The following is a 20,076-nucleotide window of genomic DNA, read 5'->3' on the forward strand; positions in this document are numbered from 1 at the left end:
GAGGACATGCCATGGGGCCATTTCTACCCTGCAGGATGGCTGCCACCTGCTCCCTCCATAGCCCCACCGCATTGTGACGGCAACACCATGTCTAGACAAGGCCAGATGCTCCTTTAGTGGGAGCGCTGTCCCAGCGGGGAAGCCCTGACCTTACAGCAGCCACTGGCCCACAGTAAGAGCTCAAAGTCTGTTGGCTCGATCAGCTTTAAAAACAAGAACCCAGGGACTGCTAAGATGCCCAAGTTGAGTTTTTCTGAGCGTCTGCCCATCCGTCATCATGCCTGTGCCCCGTGGCCACACACCCCAGGAAGTGTCTAAAAGCTGTCAGGCTCAGAGACACAGAGCTGCCGTGCCTCTGCTGCCTCGGGCAGTCTGGGCACAGACTGTGTGGCCCTCTGTCAACACCAGGGATGGTGCCAGTGGGTTGAGCAGAACATCTGCCCCAGGGCAGGCAGAATCCCAAGAAAAGCTTCAACCAGAGAACTCGTCACCCCCACCTCTGTCTTCCACCTGCTCCCCAGCCTTCTTCCAGCTCCTGGTCAGCAGCACCCTACCCTCTTTACCTCCACCACCCAGCTGTCCTGCCACCGACCCCTGTCCGCTCTCCAAACCTCTGCTCTTGTGAACAGAACACCACAGCCCCCTGCACTTCTAATTTTTACAACCGAGGCCTCCACCAAGGCCCTCACCAGGCCTGCCCCCTGCAGTGCTGGCCGGGCCCCTGGCCCAGGCCTACCCCCTCCCACACACACTGCCTTCTGGGTCCGTCCTGCACTGTGCAGAGCACACTACCCCAGCTGACCTGCAGCTGCCGCCACAGCCAGGCGACCTGAGCCAGACTCCGCACCAAGGAAGGCAGGGCTCTGGGACACAGCAGGAAGCCCTGTGTAAACACACACCTGCCAGCCACACTCCTCTGCAATAGTTAGTTGTTCTGAAAGGAACAAGGTCAAATCTCAAAGCATAAAGCAACGACCACCCCAAGGAGTGTAAGTCATAACAATAAAGTAACACACAGGTTATCAAAGGAAAGATACTGGTTAAAAGGCGAAAGGCTGACTTCTTCCTAAGCAGGCTTGGCTACAGAAAGGCCATGAAAGGCATTTCTCGGGACTATTAACTCCACTCAAAAAAAAGCACTGGCTACTTTAGAGAAAAGAGAAGTAATGAACGAGATGAAAACAGGTTACCTTTTACAGGCCGACTTCTCTGTGAGCAGCTCTGGAGAAACATACTGGGCTGTTCCTACAAACGAGTTGGCCCTGGCTGATGGGAAGAGGAAGAGGGAGAAGGTCATGCTGAGACACCGTGCTTCCAGCCAGGTCGCGACACAGTCAGCGCTCAGCTCCCAGGACGCGAGCCCACACGCTCCCGTCCAGGGCCCTCCCCTCGCACGCCCTTCCCCGAGGCCTGCAGCCTCCCCCCGCCCCAGGCCCGGCTCAAAGGTCCCCAGCTCAGTGCCACCCGCCCTGACTGCCAGGATCCCCCTCCTGGGCCCTCGGGGCCGCACATTCTCCGGCACGGCACGGCTCCCCTCACGCCTGAGCCGCACCCGCTCAGCGCTGTCCGCTAGGTGTGTTTTGAGGGGTCTCGTCTGTTTCTTCACTGCTGTTTAGGCTGCGGGGCCTAAAACAGCCCCAGACATGCACAGAATCTGGAAAGGACTGGATCTCCTGCAGGCTGCCTTGCAGGCGGGGATACCCTCCCTCACAACAAAGGATGGGCAACAGATGCGCCAAGTTCAACTGCAGATTTGCAGGGTCTGGCTGGTGGACCCACCCGTCACCGCAGAAAGGCGGCACTGCTGCCTACGGCCCTTTAGTGGCTCCTCAGCAGCTGGGCAGCCCGGACAGCAGCCCCACGGGCACAGGCAGCCTACCCACTGGTCAGCCCAGAGGCATCCCCCGTAGGCCTCCTCTGGCATCATGGCCACAGCAGGGGCTTTTGACCCTCTCCCTGACCAGAGGATACAGGCTCATGGACTCCACGGGAGAGCCACCCGCCATCTGAGGCCAAATTGCTTCTCGAAGCAACACGTGGAGCATCGCGCCACCTCCACCGATTCCCTGGTGATGCCCATGGTCCTGGCAGCAAACTGCCTCTCACAACCTTCCACGCCTGTGCTGCGTCCCCAGACTCTGTAACCCACTCTGAGTGGCCGCCAGCAAGGCTCTGGTCCTGCTCAGAGCCCCTCCCACCAACAGGTCCTGGAATAGCAACCCAGCGCGAGTGGACGGCCCAATGCCACAGTCCAACACCGTTCTGCTCCGGACACACACGGCCCTTTTACCCGGCCCACCTTCTACAGACCAAGCTGTCCCCTTTCTCCACACCTCTAATAACTGGCCTGGAAACTACGTGTCTCTGCGGACAAACTTCCCTGAAGCAACCTGGAAGGTGTACTGGGTAAAACATCACACAAACACACCCACCACTGCCGAGGGCCTCCAGCCCTTCTGGATCACCTCCCAAATCTGGCAGCGATCAAAGCAGTAACACAGAGTTCCCACTGTAGCTCGGTGGTAATGAACCCAACTAGTATCCATGAGGATGTGGGTTCGATCCCTGGCCTTGCTCAGTGGGTTAGAAATCCAGCGTTGCTGTGAGCTGTGGTGTAGGCTGGCAGCTGTAGCTCTGATGCGACCCCTAGTCTGGGAACTTCCATATGCCACAGGTGCGGCCCTAAAAAGACAAAAAACACCACCATGACCACCAAGTGACACCTGCTGGAAGGGTCTTGCTTGGTGGCCCCACCATTTCAGCTGTGGACAACTAGGCCCCTTGGCAACATGTCCAGCTGTCACAACAAGGGGTAGGCAGGGGCTGCTGTCCCCAAGTGGGTAGAAGCCAGAGATACCACCAAGTACCCTGAAGGCACGAGACAACCCCACAGCCAAGACTCTGCCAAGCCCAGATGCCCCCAGGGACCTGGCTGAGCACCCTCACTGGGACAGTGCCCGCCACCCCACCCCCAGCCTTAAGCCCCGCAGGGCAGCTCCTGTAGTTCAGGGATGTTCTAGAGGGGAGGGAGGGGAGGGAGGATGGCTCGCAGCTCCTTACCTCCCGTCTCCCCTCTCTAAGCTGAGCACCCTGATACGCGGCAGGCCAGTGCGGGGACGCACGCTCTCGCCTGCACTGACTGAGGGCTCTGTCTAGGGCACCTGGGCTTGGGTCGACTCAAAACTCACTTGACAAGACACAGCTACCTGCAGCAAGCCGCAACAGACCTGTGCTTTGTCTACGAAATCCTTCAGAGTATACAGCTATAAATAACGCAACACCAGAATGAAAGTACAAAGGAAATATAGGCTCATGGCCACATCCAGTTCAGCGACGGTCTGCGGGAGACAGGCTCTGGAGGCCAACAGCCTCCCACGTGCCAGCCCTGAGATGGGTAGGGAGGAGTGGGGTGGGCAGGTAGGGGTGGGAAGAGGTGGGGTGGGTAGGTAGGTGGGGTAGGCAGGGGTGGGGTGGGGTAGGGAGGCAGGGGTAGGGGTGGGCAGACTTCCTACCGCTACGCAGGAAGTACGGGGGCCTCCAGACACAGATGCCTCCACACAGCCAAAGCCAGAATGCTGCCTCTGCCCTCGTGTTCCCAGATGTGGTCCCTGTCCTTCTCTGTACCCTGGAGTCAGCAGGAAACCCCGGGGGGAGGCAGGAGAGAGGTGGGGGTGTGCTCCTCCTGGCCACCCGCACACTGCACTCACCCCCCTCAGATGCTGGTCCTCCCACCTGCCGTCCCAGGCTGAGGGGCTCATACTCCCACTCCAAGAATCCAGCTTCCTTGGGCCCTGCTGCCTCTAAGGGGTCACCTGGGTGAGCCTTCTCTTGTAAGGGCTTGTGGCCACACTGGCATCCTGCCAGGACCCTGAGAGGACCAAGAACACTGAGGGGATTCATGGGAGGAAAAAAAACAAACCAAGAGCCAAAATCAAATGAAACTATCCAACTCGAGCAACGAATCAAAGGAATGCCAATGAACACATGACAGCTCATCAAATCAGCAAAGATTAAAAAGAAGGAATACACACAGCATGGCAAGGGTCTGAGGAGCAAAAGCTCACCCTGCTGCTGGTGGCAAGGGGAGAGGGTGTGGCTTTGGGGGAGCAAATTTCCCATTGGCACCAAAAGCCACAGAGAACTAGAGACCCCCTCTCTGACCCAGCCATTCCGTTTCTGGCCCTTGACCCTCAGGACAGACCTAGTACCAACTGCAGGACAACACGGATCCCTCAGGGGCCAGGTCTGCACTGGGTACCCTACCTGTTCGGTGTTTCTGTTCCTCAGAAAAATTGTGCATTGTTTCTGAGATTTTTTTTTTTTTTTCTTTTTTGCCACATCCATGACATGTGAAAGTTCCAGGGCCAGGGATCAAACCCATGCTGTAGCTGTAACATTCACCAGAGTGGCGGCAGCGCCAGATCCTAAAGCTGCTGCACCACCCAGGAACTTCCAAAACATCTGTGATATCTGATGACACAGATGTTTGCTGCTACTTTCACAACTGAGGGAAACGCTCAATTTTACTGAAAGGTTAGTGAAAACAAGTAATTTTCTCCTCTTCATCTTCACAAATGTAACATCGGGGTGCATTAGAAAACCACGGAGAGGAAATCCCTGCTGGCTCAGGGGTTGATGATCCGGCACAGTCACTGCTGTGGTTCAGGTCCCCTCCCTGACCCTAGAACTCCACACGCCACCAGTGTGGCCAAAAGAAAGAAAGAAATGACAGAGGAACAGGAAGGAAGGAAGGGAAGGAGTGAGGGAAGGAAAGAAGGAAGGAAGAGGAGTTCCCGTCATGGCGCAGTGGTTAACGAATCTGACTAGGAACCATGAGGTTGCAGGTTCAATCCCTGGCCTCAATCAATGGGTTAAGGATCTGGCGTTGCCGTGAGCTGTGGTGTAGGTTGCAGACGTGGCTCAGATCCCAAGTTGCTGTGGCTCTGGCGTAGACGGGCGGCTACAGCTCTGATTCCATCCCTAGCCTGGGAACCTCCATATGCCATAGGAGCGGCCCTAGAAAAAGGCAAAAAGACAGAAAAAAAAAAAAGGAAGGAAGAAAACCAGAGATAGGATTTTCCTCGTGGCCCAGTGGGTCAAAGACCTGGTACTGTCACCTGTCACCGAAGCGGCTTGGGTCACTGCTGTGGTGTGGATTCAATCCCTGGCCCAGGGAACTTCCATGTGCCGTGGGTACAGCCAAAAAAGAAAAAAGAAAAAACAGAAGAACAAATGCAGGACTACCATGAGGCACAGAAGCACTGAACAGAGATAATCTAGTTACCGTCCTGCACCCATCCCCTCCCGCAGACGCTCAGAGGTCGGTGGAAGGTCAGCCGTCTCAGGCCACTGGGAAGCCAGGCCCGTGACCCCCGTTGGCCAGTGCTGCCTCCTTCGTGCCCCTGAGCCACTTGACAGGAGGCTACAGGTCAAGGTGAAGGGGAAGAAGGGCCTCAGGCTGGGCTGTGGTCTCCACCTTTAAAGTGGTCCGAACAAACAAGCAGCAGCACCCTGGGGCCTAGCCACCACGGATCTGTAAGCTAGACTGCGGGGCCAGTGGGAAAGAGGGCCGAGTGTTCCTAAGGTCGGAAGACAACCCCGCTCGTTGCAAAGTTACAGGTGCAAAGGCTCTCGGACAGAAGCCAAGCAATCCAAACCCAGCAACGCATAAAAAGGAGTGTGCAGGAGTTCCCATGTGGCGCAGTGGTTAACGAATCCGACAAGGAGCCATGAGGTTGTGGGTTCGATCCCTGGCCTTGCTCAGTGGGTTAAGGATCCGGCGTTGCCGTGAGCTGTGGTGTAGGTCTCGGCTCGGATCCTGCGTTGCTGTGGCTCTGGCGTAGGCCGGTGGCTACAGCTCCAATTCGACCCCTAGCCTGGGAACCTCCGTATACCACGGGAGCAGCTCAAGAAAAGGCAGAAAGACAAAAAAAAAAAAAAAAAAAAAAAAAAAAAAAAAAAAGGAGTGTGCAGAAAAAAGAAAAAAGGAGTCTGCACCACGACCAAGTGGGATTTACCTCAGGAATGCGAGGTGGTTCGGTGCATAAAACCAGTCATTATCTTACACACACCGTTAGAATAAAGGACAAAAAAAAAAAAAATGACCATTTCAATAGACGCAGAAAGAGCATCTAACAAAAATTCAACACTCTTTCATGATAAATTACAAAGCAAACTAGTGACAAAGGGGAACTTCCTCAACCTGATGAAGACAACTACGAAAACATCAGCGCTACCATCACCCTCAGGACCAAAGGCTGAAAGCTTGCCCCCAAGGTCAGGAACGAGACAGGGACGCCTGCTCCCGTCACTTCCATTCAACACTGTACAGGAGGTTCTGGCCACGGTCATCAGGCAAAGAAATGAAATAAAAGGCATCCAACGTGAAAAGTAAAATTATCTCTAATCATTGATGGCATGATTCTACATGTAAAAAGTCCCAAGGACTCCACTAAAAAACTATTACAACTGGAGTTCCCACTGTGGCACAGTGGGTTAAAGGACCCTGTGGTGCCACAGCTATGGGTCGCATTCAATCCCTGGCCCCGGAACTTCCATGTGCCACAGGAGCGACCATAAAGGCTGCAAGACCTAAGATCAAAAAGAAAGACCAAAAAGAAACACGCAAACAGCATTTCCATATAGTCACAATGAATAATCTGAAAATTAAACAATTTACAATAACCTCAAAAATGAAACACTTAGGAATTAATTTCACAAAAGAAGTGCAAAGCTTTTTTTTGTATGTGTGTGTGTGCAAAGCTTATACGCTGAAAACTACAAAAGAATTTTGAAAGAAATGGCAAAAGATCTAACAAACAGAAAGGCAATCCGCACTGAAGGATCGGAAGACTTCGCACTGTTAAGACGGCAAAACTCCCCCAACGGACCGGGACAATCAGCATAGTCGCCATCCAAATCCCAGCTGGCTTTCGCCCAGCAGGATGTTTCCATAAATGCTGCAGCCTGTACAGGAACCTCAGTCCTTATTAAGGCTAAATGATCTCCACCGTACAGACAGACCACATTCTGTTGGTCCATTCATCAGCTCAAGGAGGCTTGAGTTGCTTCCACTTCTAGGCTATTACAAATAAAGCTGCTGTGAACACTGGTGTGCAACTTTTTAAGTAAGCATTTGTTCTCAATTCTCTTAGATATATATCTAGAAGCTGAATTGAGGTAACTAAGGTGAATAAGGTAACTAAGCTCAAACTCTGGACGAATTGCCAGACTTTCCAAAGTGACTGCATCATTAGACATTCCTACCTGGAGAATGTGAGGGCTTCAATTTTTCCACACTCTTGATAATACTTGTCACTGTTTTTGTGTGCATGTGTGGTCTTTTTAGGGCCACATGTGCGGCATATGGAGGTTCTCAGGCTAAGGGTTGAATCAGAGCCATGGTCGATGGCCTACACCACAGCCACAGCAACGCAGGATCTGACCCTCGTCTGGGACCTACACCACAGCTCATGGCAACGCCAGGTCCTTAACCCACTGAGCAAGGCCAGGGATCGAACCTGCGTTCTCATGGATACTCATCGGATTCCTTTCTGCTGAGCCACCGCAGCAACTCTGCCGTCTTTCTTTTTGATCATTGCCAGTCCAGAGGGTTTAGAGTGGTATCTCACTGTGGCTTTGATTTGCATTTCTGTAATAATGTTCAGCACATGTTTATGAGCCATTTGTTTATCTTCTTTGAAGAAATGTCTATTCAGGGAGTTCCCAGTGTGGCTCAGTAGAAATGAACCCGACCAGTAGGGTTCAATCCTTGTCCTTGCTCAGTGGGTTAAGGATCCGGCGTTGCCATGAGCTGTGGTTGTAGGTCTCAGACAAGGCTTGGATATGGTGTTGCTGTGGCTGTGGCTGTGGTGTAGGCCGGCAGCTGCAGCTCTGATTCAACCCCTAGCCTGGGAACTTCCATATGCTGCAGGTGTGGCCAAAAAAAAAAAAAAAAAAAAAAAAATCTATTCAGATCTTTTGCCTGTTTAAAAAAAATTTGTTTCGTTACGAGTTTTCTAGATATTCTTGGATATAAGTCCATGAAACATATGATTTGAAAATCTTTTCCTATTCAACCCCATGAGCTGTCTTTTCACGTTCCTCATGGTATCCCGGCACAAGAGTTTTAAAACTTGTTTGGCTGATGGTGCTTTCGAGGTGTACCGAAGAAACCACTGCCTAAGCCGAGGTTATGAAGATGCACTCCTAAGCTTTCTTCCAAGAGTGTCATGGTTTCAGTTCCTACATTCAGACCTTTGATCTACCCAAGTTAACTTGTGGGTACGGTGTGAGGTGGGGTAATAATATTTTTGATAAATTGGTCATCACTGGCAAATGATTGTGAACCAATTCATGCTTTTCCAAAGCTGCAAACAAAGTGGAAAGAAGCAAGCCTTGACCCTGTTTTTCCTCCACAAGAAGAATTCCCGCTCGAGGCTGAAAGAACGGGACCATGCTCGCTCTGCCTTCCCTAGTGAACAGACGGCTGCACAGGGCTGCTGCCACCGCAGAGGGAGAGAAGGCTGGAGGCTGGATCCCTCCTGAGGAAGAGCACACCACACACACCAGCCCGTGGGGCCCGAGGACGGTCCCTGAACATGACCAAACAGGCACATCCAACTCTCGGTTCTCAAGACATTCAGAGGGGAGAGGGCCATGTTACAGGACTCCTCAGAGACGCAATCGAAAAATGCTGGGAGACTCTAAGACAAACGAGCTGGTTTCTTCAACGGACTGCAAGGGAACAAATAAAGATGCAGAAGAAACTATAGATTAGAAGAAATTTAAAAGACAAATTAGCTAAGCTCAATCTGAGAACTTTCTTTGAACCCTTATTCAAAGAAACAACCACCAAAAAACTATGATGTGAAATTATGATTGGAAATTTAACAGTGACTGAAATTTTTTTTTCTTCTCTTTTTAAGGGCCGTACCCTTGGCATACGGAAGTTCCCAGGCTAGGGGTTGAATTGGAGCTACAGCTGCCAGCCTACAAAACAGCCACAGCACCACCAGATCCGAGCCACACCTGCAACCTACACCACAGCTCATGGCAACGCTGGATCCTTAATCCACTGACCGAGGCCAGGAATTGAACCTGCGTCCTCACGGTTACTGACTGACTGACTGAATACTTTGAGATTAAGCAATTAGTATTAATTTTTTTATGTACAAGAATGGCATGGTGGAGTTCCCATTGTGGCTCAGTGGAAACGAACCTGACTAGGATCCATGAGGAGAAGGGTTTGATCAATGGCCCTGCTCAGTGAGTTAAGGATCCGGTGTTGCTGTGGCTGTGGTGTGGGTCACAGACGTGGCTCAGGTCCCAAGTTGTCGTGGCTGTGGTGTAGGCCAGCAGCTACAGCTCCGATTTGACCCCCAGCCTGGGAACCTCCATATGCCGAGGGTACAGCCTTAAAAAGCAAAAAAGAATGGCATGATCATATGGTCGTGTTTTTGTTTTTGTTTTTAAAGCAGCTTTACAATTTCTTTCTGTCTTTTGTCTTTTTAGGGCTGCACTCGCGGCCTATGGAGGTTCCCAGGCCAGGGGTCTAATCCGAGCTACAACTGCTGGCCTACACCGCTGCTGGCCTACACCGCAGCCACAGAAATGCCAGATCCAAGCCGCATCTGCAGCCTACACCACAGCTCACGGCAACACCGGATCCTTAACCCACTGAGCAAGGCCAGGGATCAAACCCACAACCTCATGGTTCCTAGTCAGATTCGTTTCCACTGTGCCACGACGGGAACTCCATAAAGTAGCTTTATAATTTCTTGATAAATACTAAAATATTTACAGGGAAAACAAATCAATGATGGTGGGAATCAGGTCACAAGTGTGGTTTGCATTTTTACAATACCAGGTCCTCTGAGTTTTGCTTTTGGTTTTGTTGTTTTGCTTTTTAGGCTCGCACCGACAGCAATGAAAGTCCCCAGGCTAGGGGTCCAGTCAGAGCTACAGCTGCCGGCCTACACCACAGCCACAGCAACGCTGGATCCTTAAACCACTGAGCAGGGCCAGGGATCACACCCGTATCCCCATGGATCCTAGTCGGGTTCATTAACCACTGAGCCACAAAGGGAGCTCCTATTCTGCATTTTAAAAGCAACAATACTCCACGCATCACAGCTATGACTAAATAACCACCACCATGGAAGAGACTGTTTCCTGGTGGTTGAGAGCTGTGCTTGGAGTGTAGATGGTGGCACGGCAGAGGCCGAGAGAGGGTCTCCAGTTCACAGCACACCAGGGTGGGGGGGGTCAACGCCAGTCTGAGGGTCTGGACCACGGCCATCCCCAGCGGGGCACTGCATGGGTGCGGCTGGAGGCATGGTGCTTCCGCCTCTGCAGCCGCCCTGCTCGGCCGCCTCTCCAGCAGCCCCTCCCACCTGCCGACCCTTCCTCCTACATGTCACGCAGAAAGGCCTGCCCAGCTCAAGACAGGTTTCCAGACACGAACCACAAGGCTGAACATCTGGGGCACCCTGAGCTCCCCAAGCTTCTCGCAAAGAGGACAGAGGCCAGGGACACAGCCCCAGATGAGGGGCTTAGTTCCTATGGTGAAGCTGCCCTCAGCAGCTGTCTGTGTGGAACCCCTGTGCAAGATGAGCAGTCATGAGTCCTCTATGCTGGAAGGTCCCTCCATGGCTGCCCTGCTAGCACCCACCTGGCCCTTCGCCCAACGAGGGGCAGTGAGGGGGATACAGGGCTTACCCCCTTCCAGGAGCCACCCACCGGGACAGGGGTCCGAGAAGACAACCTGCTTCTCACTAGGAGGCAAAACATGCTCGAAGCACAGCCAAGAAACCTGGGCCTTTCCTTCTGGAAGCTCTGAGGTATTCTGAGGAAACCATCTCTGCACAAAAGTTTAAAAAGCAGGAATAAACTCTAAGATTCTAAACCACTTCAAACGAAATGAGAGCAAGTCACCAAAATTATTCACTCACATAATTATACATGTTTTCCCCTTATCCTCTATGGAAAAAAAAGCCAACTCATTGGCATAGAGAAGTCATTCTCCCTGTTTTACTATGTTAAAGCTTCCAGAAAGATTTTTAAAAGCTCATTTACATTCTTCTCTCTCTCTCTTTTTTCAATGGCTACAGGGCAACAGGACTAGCCTGGGGCAAATATCAGATCTGCAGGAAATCCATGTGAAGAAAAAAGGACCAAGTAGATGCTGAGGTAGGCGACTCCCACGACTGACGGGCCTGGCAGACGCTGGGGTGTCTCCGCAGGAGGTCATACGAGATGCCCAGCAGCCTGACGGGAACTTTCAGGGACAGAGAGGTTCCTGCCTGGTTCACCTCCATCTTGGGCCACCTCAGATACGCCACGGCACACACACCAATGCACGGCTAGACCACGGCCACGGCCTACCGGCCAATACACTGTTGCGACCCAACAGAAGCGAATCCAGCAAGCAGGTCAAGGTCTGTGCATTCCCCATGTGCCAAGGGACTCTCCCGCAGCTTGGGAGGTGCGCCTCCAGGCAAGAGCCCCGCACGGGTGGGAAGGGTCACAAAAGCAGGCACGCGGGACCAGGCTCATGAAGAAATAAGAGCGCCTTCCTTGATCACAAGTTCTGCTTCAGCCCCTCAAGGGCAGGTGTTTCAAGATTCTCAAAAGAAGTGAGTTCTTATGGCTCAGCAGGTAAGAACCTGACTAGTATCCAAGAGGATGACTAGGATCCAGAGAGGACGCAGGTTCGATCCCTGGACTCGCTCAGTGGGTTAAGGATCTGGCGCTGCCATGACCGTGGTGTAGGGTGGCAGCTACAGCTCTGATTTGACCCCGAGCCTGGGAACCTCCATATGCCACAGGTGTGGACCCAAAAAGAAAAAGAAAAAAAAGATTTTCAGAGAAGGTCCCAAATCTAAGATACCATGACTCAATGAGTGTGTGTGCAGAGATTAAAGCACTAACTGACAGAACCTGGACAAGAACCCTCCGCCTGAAAACACAGGGCTGGAAAGGCCTGGAAAAGAAAGATCAGGCACCCTGCAGAAGGGAAGCCAGCGGGCACCTTCCAGCAGCACAGGACAATCTCTGCCCATCGTGGCTACAAGCAAAGCCCAGGTGCTGCCCAGCAGCTGCCCAACACGCTGTCGTTAAACAGGCCCCAGTTCAAGCCCAGGGCGGAGAAGGCCAGGCCGCCCGCGCTGGAGGCTCTCCCTGACGCTGCCCTGTGCTCACCGTGCCCCTTTTCCACACCAGGTAGCCAGCAGCCTCCCGGGTCAGGGGAGCGCCAAAAATCACCTGTGTCCCTGCACCCGAGGTTCGTTTTCAAGGTCACTTGTTCACTCACACAGTGGCCTTCAGATTCCCCCAAACCTCACCATAAAGGGCTTTATCTTCTCTCTACCCCAACACCTGAGAATTTTCAGGGGTTAAACTGCCATTCTTTCTACTCCCAGACTTTTGGATTTCCATCCAACAGACACCTGAAGGGCAACGAGATGCCCGAGGCTAAGACACCCAGGGCTCTCTTCTGACCCAAGTCAGCAACTCCTCCTCAGGAAATGGAGCTGGCGCAGCTCCTAAGCCATCTAGGAAACACCCCAGAGGAACAGGGGATGGGGGTCTGCCATTATAAACATGCCCTTGACCAGCAGGTAAAAACCAGCCCCGTCATTCTGAAACCCAACAGAAACTCACTAAGATCGGCATGCCTGGGCCACCACAGTGAGTCTCTGTACGTCATTGGCCGCTGCGCACAGGAGACAGGCCGACGCCGGGCACTGGGACACAGGGCCAATGGTGTACAGCCCCGCCCCGCCTGGTAAAACCCTGAGGCCAACAGGAAGGGAGAGCTGGGAGCCGACCCCACTGCAGGACACCCCTGCATGGGACCCCAGGAACAACTGTGGGGCCCCCCCCCCACATCTTCTAGGAAGATGATAAGGGAGGCTGAGCCCCGGCAGGCAGCCAAGGGCCGGTGACAACATGCAGACAGCGCCTGGCAACCTAGCCCCAGCCTGGCCGAGAGGCCCAAACCCAGGAAGCCTAGGAAGCCCCCTCCCCTGCAGCAAGCAGACCAGGCACACACCCGCCACCCCGCTGCCCAGCTGCCAGGGCCCTCAGCAAGAGCTGCTGAAAGGCGGGGCCTCCCCTGTGAAAACGCCAGCATCCCTTTTACAAGAACAAAGGTAGGAGAAACAGCTGTCACTAGTGAGCAGCACGATGCGACCCAACAGTTCCTGGGAGGCTGTTTCTGAGCTTGAGCACCGACAGCCGCGAGCTGCTGAAATGAAGCGCTCACGCACCTTGCTTACTCTCTGGGGACAAGACTTTGGCTGTTCCAAAATCTGTGATCTGGATGTGCATGTCTTCATTTAGCAAGATGTTTTCTGGTTTCAGGTCCCTGGGAAAGGAGATGGGTTACATTTGAGACGATACATTTAAAACAGTAACATTATCACAGACTCTAAATTTGGCCAAAAACAAGACGATCGGATTAATACCTATGATCTTAACCAGAAGACCAGATTAATATCTATGATCTTAAGCCTAAAGTTAACACTGAACAAAAATCAATCACATATGACGAGGACATTGAAATTACATCACGTCATAACTACATCTATCCTTTTAATGAGCTTTTAATTGAAGTATAATCTATCATTTTTAACCTATAGACTTTAAACCTTTTGTGGTAATCATTTCACAAGAGGAGTGTCTGTCGTGGCTCAGTGGTTAACGAACCCAACTAGTACCCATGAGGACGCAGGTTCAATCCCTGGCCCAGCTCAGTGGGTTATGGATCCAGCGTTGCCGTGAGCTAGGGTGCAGGTCGCGGACTCAGCTCAGATCCTGAGTTACTGTGGCTGTGGTGTGGGCTGGCAGCTACAGCTCTGATTCGACCCCCAGACCGGGAACCTTCATAGGCTGAAAGTGTGGCCCTGAAGAGACAAGAAAAAAGACAAAAAAAAAAAATCATTTCAAATAAATATACATCGAACCATCATGCTTGAGTTCCCGTTGTGACGCAGCGGGAAATGAATCTGACTAGTATCCATGAGGACGTGGGTTCAATCCTTGGCCTTGCTTAGTGGGTTAAGGATTCGGCATTACCGTGAGCTGTGGTGTAGGTCGCAGACATGGCTTGGATCCCGCGTTGCTGGGGCTGTGGTGTAGGCTGGCAGCTGTAGCTCTGATTCGACCTCTAGCCTGGAAGCTTCCATATGCCGCGGGTGCGGCCCTAAAAAAGAGAAAAAAAGAAAAATCAGGGAAAATGAGACCTGAAATAAGTACATGTAGAACCTACAAGTACACCGTCAAGACGGAGAAGAGAATCATGAGATTGGCAACAACATCTGACCAACGTCCTCTGCTGTTTACAGGTCCACACGCCTCCGTCAGGGTGATGGGGTCTCCGTCTGCTTAGTTTCTACAACGAGATATCCCGCCCTCCACGAGAGCGACCTGAGCTGACGCCTGGCCTGGGGACAGAGCCTGCAGCCCGGCTGGTACCTGTGGATGATGCCCTTGCCATGCAAGTACTCCAGGGCAGACACCATCTCCGCCGTGTAAAATCGGGTGCAGGTCTCATCAAACGAACCGATTTTGCGAATGTATTTAAGCAGTTCTCCATTTTTGGCATAACTAAGGCCAAAATCTAAATACTATAGTTAAGGGAAAGAGCAAAAGTCATTCTTTTAAACGAACCCTAACAGCCCAGGAGCAATCTTTTTAATTAATGAAAAGGGAACGTACATGGAGCCTGAGTTAACTGCCCTGCCGTGGGCAGCCCGAGGCTACGGGTTCTGCTGGGACTTCTGGCCTGGCTCCAGGACAGGGTCTGAGCGTGGCCTTCTCACCAAAAATACAAAAGCACATGCCTCCCAGGCCAACTGCCCCTCTGGACCCTGCCATCCCCAGAAGACATCTGTGGGCTCCGTGGAAGGGAAGCCACTAAATGATGGTCACGGCCTGTGGCCCAAATACTTTTGTCATTAACAGCCCCCAAAGCTGCACCGACAGACTCCACCTGCTGCGCCAACAGTCAATTCACATACAGGTTTCTCAGAGTTCCCGCTGTGGCTCACCGGGATAAGAACTCAACTAGTATCCATGAGGATGCAGGTTTGATTTCCAGCCTCGCTCAGCATGTTAAGGATCCAGTGTTGCTGTGATCTGCAGGGCAGGTTGCAGAGGCAGCTCAGATGCTACATTTCTGTGGCTGTGGCGTAAGCTGGTGGCTGCAGCTCCGATTCAACCCCTAGCCTGAGAACTTCCATATGCCATCTGCGTAGCCCTAAAAAGACCAAAAAGGGGGTGGGGGGTTCTCAAATGAACGCTCCCTTCCGAGCACAAAGCGACAAGTTTAGTAAGAGAAATACCATCTGATTAACTTCTGGATTCAATCTATTTATGGGACCCCACTGGGGAGAGACTGAGGAAACCAGCCAGCTTTCGCCCAGGCTCCACTGCAGTGTGGCCGGTTTTACTCTAGTCTCCCTTTTCCAAAGAGGACTATCTGTTAGAACAACAAGTGGATCCCACACAACTGTTTCCTCCTGGACGTTCTGAACATCTGCGCCTCTTAACGGAAGTCTACCGCTGCTTCCCAGGGACAGGGGGCCCAAGTCCTCACCCACCCTAAGCAGCGGCTCCCGGGGGGGAGGGCTGACCCGTGCTCAGTGTCCCGCCCTTCTTCTGTTTGCCAAGGCACCCCACCTCCAGCCAAGAAAGGAGCCTGCAGCTGCAGCACCGTGAAGACCAGGAAACCTGCCTCTGATCCGGCCCCACCCGTGGCCACCCAAGCCCCCCCAACCAGATCAACAAATTTTACAGGAACCTGAAGCAAAACACCAACTTTGCTCGTAGGGCTGGCAGGGGGTCCCTGCCAGGGCCCCTTCCCTCTCCACCCTGCTCTGACCCCTCCTCGGGGGAGGCTGCTGTCCATGGCCTCCTCGCCAGTGGCCCGCAGACTCTGGCCCACCCAACCCCAGGCCGGAGCCCCGCCTGGACCTGGACCTGGACCTGGACCAGGCGCAGAGCCTCACCACTTAGGAGGGCAGTCTCCCAGAAACCCGCAGCCCCCGTGAGAGGCTCGGCCACAGCTGTGGCCACAGGGCCTCTTCCAGCTCCACAGGTTTTGCCCCTTATCTGACCACACCCCCGAGTTCCTGCTTCCTGTGTGAGGGACACTTCTAGTTCCCTGCTGGGCTGTGAAGCTAAATGACCCACAGGTTTTAAAAACGACAGATGCTAAGGATCTTGGCGTCAAGCCGGTGTTCTCTCTGACCATACGCATTCCTCCTCCCCTAGAAACACTCCTGCAGACCCGCCTGGTCCATTTCACAGCCTGGAACCCATCCCTCCAGGGCAGCGAGAGGAGCTGCTCTCTGCGGAGCAGGTAAATTCCCCTGGCCTGCAGCGGAGCCTGAGAGCCTGATGCGTCCAACGCCCACACTCTGAGCGCTAAAGAGGAACCCAGCCCAGAGAGGTTAGGCAATTGACTCAAGGTCACAAAGCCAAGGAGGGACAGGACTGGCGCCCGGCCTCCTGCGGTCTAGTGCACTGCTCTTGTCCCCACCCTGCGAGAGAGGACACACGAGGGTAAGCGGGTGGGAGGTGGAGGAGGAACACAGAGTGGCTGAGCAGGAGCCACCGAAACCCTCAGCTTCATCGCTGCGGAGGGCGAGGCGACCCGGCCGGCTGGCTCCGGTCAGCCTGGCACCGCACCTGAGCAGGGGCAGGGGCTTGCGCCAGAGCTTCTCTGAGCTCAGTGCCTCTCCTGCAAACAGGCACTGAGGCCGGTCAAGATGAAGCTGCTGAGAGAAAAGAGGCTGCCAGCGCCCAGAAGGCCCCTCCCAGATCTGCATGCCTGTTGCCAGGGTGTGCAGGGGGTCGCCAGGCTCTGCCTCCCCCGTCCTGCTGTGGGTTATCCCCCAGTCGCTCCCGGGCTCCGAGGTGGGTGAGTGCGGCTAAAGGGAGGGTGGTGTGCACCCCGGGCTTTGCCTCCAACAGGGTTTCCTTTATCTTTCCGCACAATGCACGGCACTACGGCTTTCCAGGGGGGCAGAAGCCCTGGGTCTCACTTCTGTCAGAGCTGAGTGAGCCCTTCAACCTTCGCAGGCTTTCCAATTTGTCTTAAGAGATCAAAAGCAACAGATACCGTTGGGGAAAGACCTAGAATGCTCTCCACCTGCGTTATTCGGGCCAAACCCATCAGCAACTAGACAGCAGGCTCACTCATCCAGCCTCTGAGTGTCTGATGCTACCGCACAGGACGCTGGGAGAAGAGGAATGCAACTATGCCACCTGCCGGAGCCTCCCCACGCACAAGACCCTCGGGCCCTGCAGGAAGACCAGGCCCCGCACTCCAGGAAACCAGGCAGAGACAGCCCACAGGCTCAGAGAGCAGCAGCCACATGGGTCCCAGGGAGCAGGAGGACGAGACATGGAGATGGCCTCGGAGGTGAGATACAGATGTCCTGAGGAGGTCCCGATGGCTGCTCGGTGAGCAGTGACAGCAGACAGGGCTCAGTGGAGAGGCGCACGTTCCGGAACACCACAAGCACACGAGGAACACAGCTCCCCGCCCCATAGGCCCCTGGCTACTAGACCACTTTACCGCCTCCCTCTCAGGGCAAACGCTGGGAAACACCCGCTGCGGCGCCTCCTCTGCACACCCGCAAACTGCCATGTTGACGGCTCCTTGCATGGGAGCCAATCCATGGGCCGGGACCGCTCGGCGCTCTCTGGCCGGGTCTCCGCCCCCCGCCCCTGATCCCTGATCCGCTTGCCGACTTGACTGCTCTCTCCTCTGCAGGCCCCACCCAGCAGCCCATCCTTTGGAGGGCAGTAAGGACAAGCAAGGCGTCAATTACAGGACCGCTGTGCACTCAGGCTCTGAGCCGCTTGGCCTCTGTGCTCCCAGCTCACCCACGAGAGCCTTCCCCACGGCAGCCCGAGGGCAACAAACGGCTGTCCTGCTGGAGACCCTCTTGTGCTTCCCACCACACTTAGAAGAAAATCCTAAATTTTTGCTGGGACACCAGGGCCCAAGAAGCTGGCCTCTGCCCAGCCCCCTCGCCCACCTCCGTGTAAGCTCACCCACCCCGCTGGGGCCAGGTCTCTGGCTGACGACCCCCGAGTTAAACAGCGGCTCCGACACGCCCACCTCCCAGCCCCTACCTGGCACTACCACTCTGGCTCCCTCAGGGCCTGTTACACAGGCCTCAACCAGCTCCTAAATCCAGCTCCTCCAGGGAAACGCGGGGCTGGTAAGGCAGAACCTTCCCTTCGTCACCAGCACCTTCCCATCACCCAGCACTCAAAAAGCACTGCCAGGAAACAGAAGAACGCCTTCAGCGGGCAGAGGAGCCGGTGTTAAAAGGCGAGAAGAACGGAGCGCCGTTTTAACCCAGGAGGACTATGTGTGGAGCGAAGGGAAGGGGTGACGATCAGGCCCCATCCACAGGGGGCTGGGGAAGCCACACTTTGCAGGGGGTGGGATGAGAGGAAGGGGCCCTGCAGAACTAAGGGCAGGAGGAAAAGAAGAGATGCAGAGGCCGAGGGCCAGATGCTCTGGGCCCCATTCAGCAGCTCGAGCCCCATCGTCAAGCAGGAGCACCTGCTGGGCCTGCAGGCGGACTCTCCAGGCCAACGCAGGCTGAGGGTCTCGGGCTGGGAGAGCAACTGCAGCACAGGGGCTGGGGAGACGCGGCCGGCCTGGCTGCACGCAGAACGGCCCAGAGACAAGGGGTACATACAGCTACGGCCCGCGCTGACTGCCACAGCGCCCCTGGGTCTCCTGGAACCCTGAGCCAAAAAGAGAAAGATGACGGTGCTCCAGGGATCAAAGGAGAAGCCAGGGAGCCCAAGATGTCTCCGAGTAAAGCAGAGGCTCCTCAGGGTGTGATGTGCCTGCTGGAGAAGCAGTCTGCTCAGCCCCGCAGAGCCAGATAGCCACGGGGAGGGCGGAGGGAGGCCGGAGCACAGGCAGAGGCCTGCCTGCTGTGGGCAACTCCCTGGACTTCTCACCTGGCAGCCGAGCCAGTAGAATGTCCCTTCCAGTCAAACCCCACACCCCTGGGCCAAAGAGGTGCCGCCTCCCAGGAGCCCCAGAGGCCCAGTTCATTCTTGCTCTCTCCTTCCCTGCTCCGCATTCAACACCTGACAGACACCACGGGGACGCTGGTTAAAGGAGTGAGGGGATGCCTGTAACTAATCAGCAACAGCAGTGTTAGAACAGAAATCTCTCAAATACAATGCCTTCCAACCAGAAGATCTCAAAAATGACGACGAGGCCTCCTGAAGAAAGCGCCACTCCAGGGATGGATGTCAACAGTCCCAGGGGTTCCCCAACGAAGTGTGTGAATTCATTCGTATTCAGAATATGCTCCCCTTCTCCCTCCCAGGGAAGGGGCTACTTGAGAAAAGAGAAGTGGAGGCACAGTTCCCAAACACTAAAGGGTCCCTGGCGTGATATCAGAAGGCTCTAACTGCTCAAAGGATACAAAGCTTTTCGTCGTCCTGAAATGTGAAGTAAAGTTTAACAAAGAAGGGGTGATCCAGGCGTGACATCACGTCTCTTTCTCGGGTGACATATGGGACTTTGTTCTCTTTGATAATGTGACGTTTCTCTAGAATTTTAACTTAAAAGAGAAGCAGGTTACTACAAATGGAAATGGTTGAGAAAAATACTGAAGACACAATTCAGAAAAGTAACAGAGGCAAATTAAAGTTTTTCACAAAACACACCCACCAGCTTTGGGACCTCTAAGGCCCACGGGGTCCTGTCCCCTGAAATCAGCACAGAACCTTCAGGGACGGGGCAGCCAGGTGGCTGCATACCCGCAGGTGCACGCTTCCTGCCTCCTAGACACGGCAGCATCCCAGCTCCCCGGAGGTAGTACTTACTAGCATATTCCCTTGAGGTTGCCAGTTCTCGGGCCAGAACAACCTGGTTTGGGAAGAAAAGGGGAAAGAGAAGAAAAAAACACCCAATGTAACCAGGGCATCGCGTCTGACAAGCCAGCCTGCAACCAACCTCAGAGGCTATCCCGCCCCCGCCTTGAAACTACATTTAAGTACTTTTGTTTTGTTTTGTCTTTTTGC

General features: G+C 53.9%; 1 protein-coding gene and 1 long non-coding RNA gene across 6 annotated transcripts in view; one reads left to right on the forward strand and one right to left on the reverse strand.

Annotated features, from left to right (window-relative positions):
* Window positions 1-20,076, reverse strand: part of PDPK1 (3-phosphoinositide dependent protein kinase 1) — an 85,620-nt gene that overhangs the window by 23,451 nt on the left and 42,093 nt on the right. For all 5 annotated transcript variants that reach the window (XM_085018051.1, XM_085018050.1, XM_021086751.2 and 2 more), the window contains 5 exons: window positions 19,879-19,921; window positions 19,476-19,613; window positions 14,479-14,623; window positions 13,272-13,369; window positions 1,191-1,266 (listed from right to left, as the gene is read on the reverse strand). In XM_085018051.1, the coding sequence (XP_084874177.1) occupies window positions 1,191-1,266; window positions 13,272-13,369; window positions 14,479-14,623; window positions 19,476-19,613; window positions 19,879-19,921 (500 nt within the window). The remainder of the gene's footprint in view (window positions 1-1,190; window positions 1,267-13,271; window positions 13,370-14,478; window positions 14,624-19,475; window positions 19,614-19,878; window positions 19,922-20,076) is intronic.
* Window positions 4,312-7,921, forward strand: LOC146404593 (uncharacterized). The gene is made up of 2 exons (XR_014841084.1): window positions 4,312-5,763; window positions 7,786-7,921. It is a non-coding gene; the product is annotated as an uncharacterized LOC146404593 (long non-coding RNA).

Source organism: Sus scrofa, chromosome 3 (assembly GCF_054392235.1).
Source record: "Sus scrofa isolate SSC_HxYL_T2T_F1_AM1 chromosome 3, Sscrofa_HxYL_maternal_Yorkshire_Landrace_v2.0, whole genome shotgun sequence".
In the NCBI taxonomy this organism is placed as follows: domain Eukaryota; kingdom Metazoa; phylum Chordata; class Mammalia; order Artiodactyla; family Suidae; genus Sus; species Sus scrofa.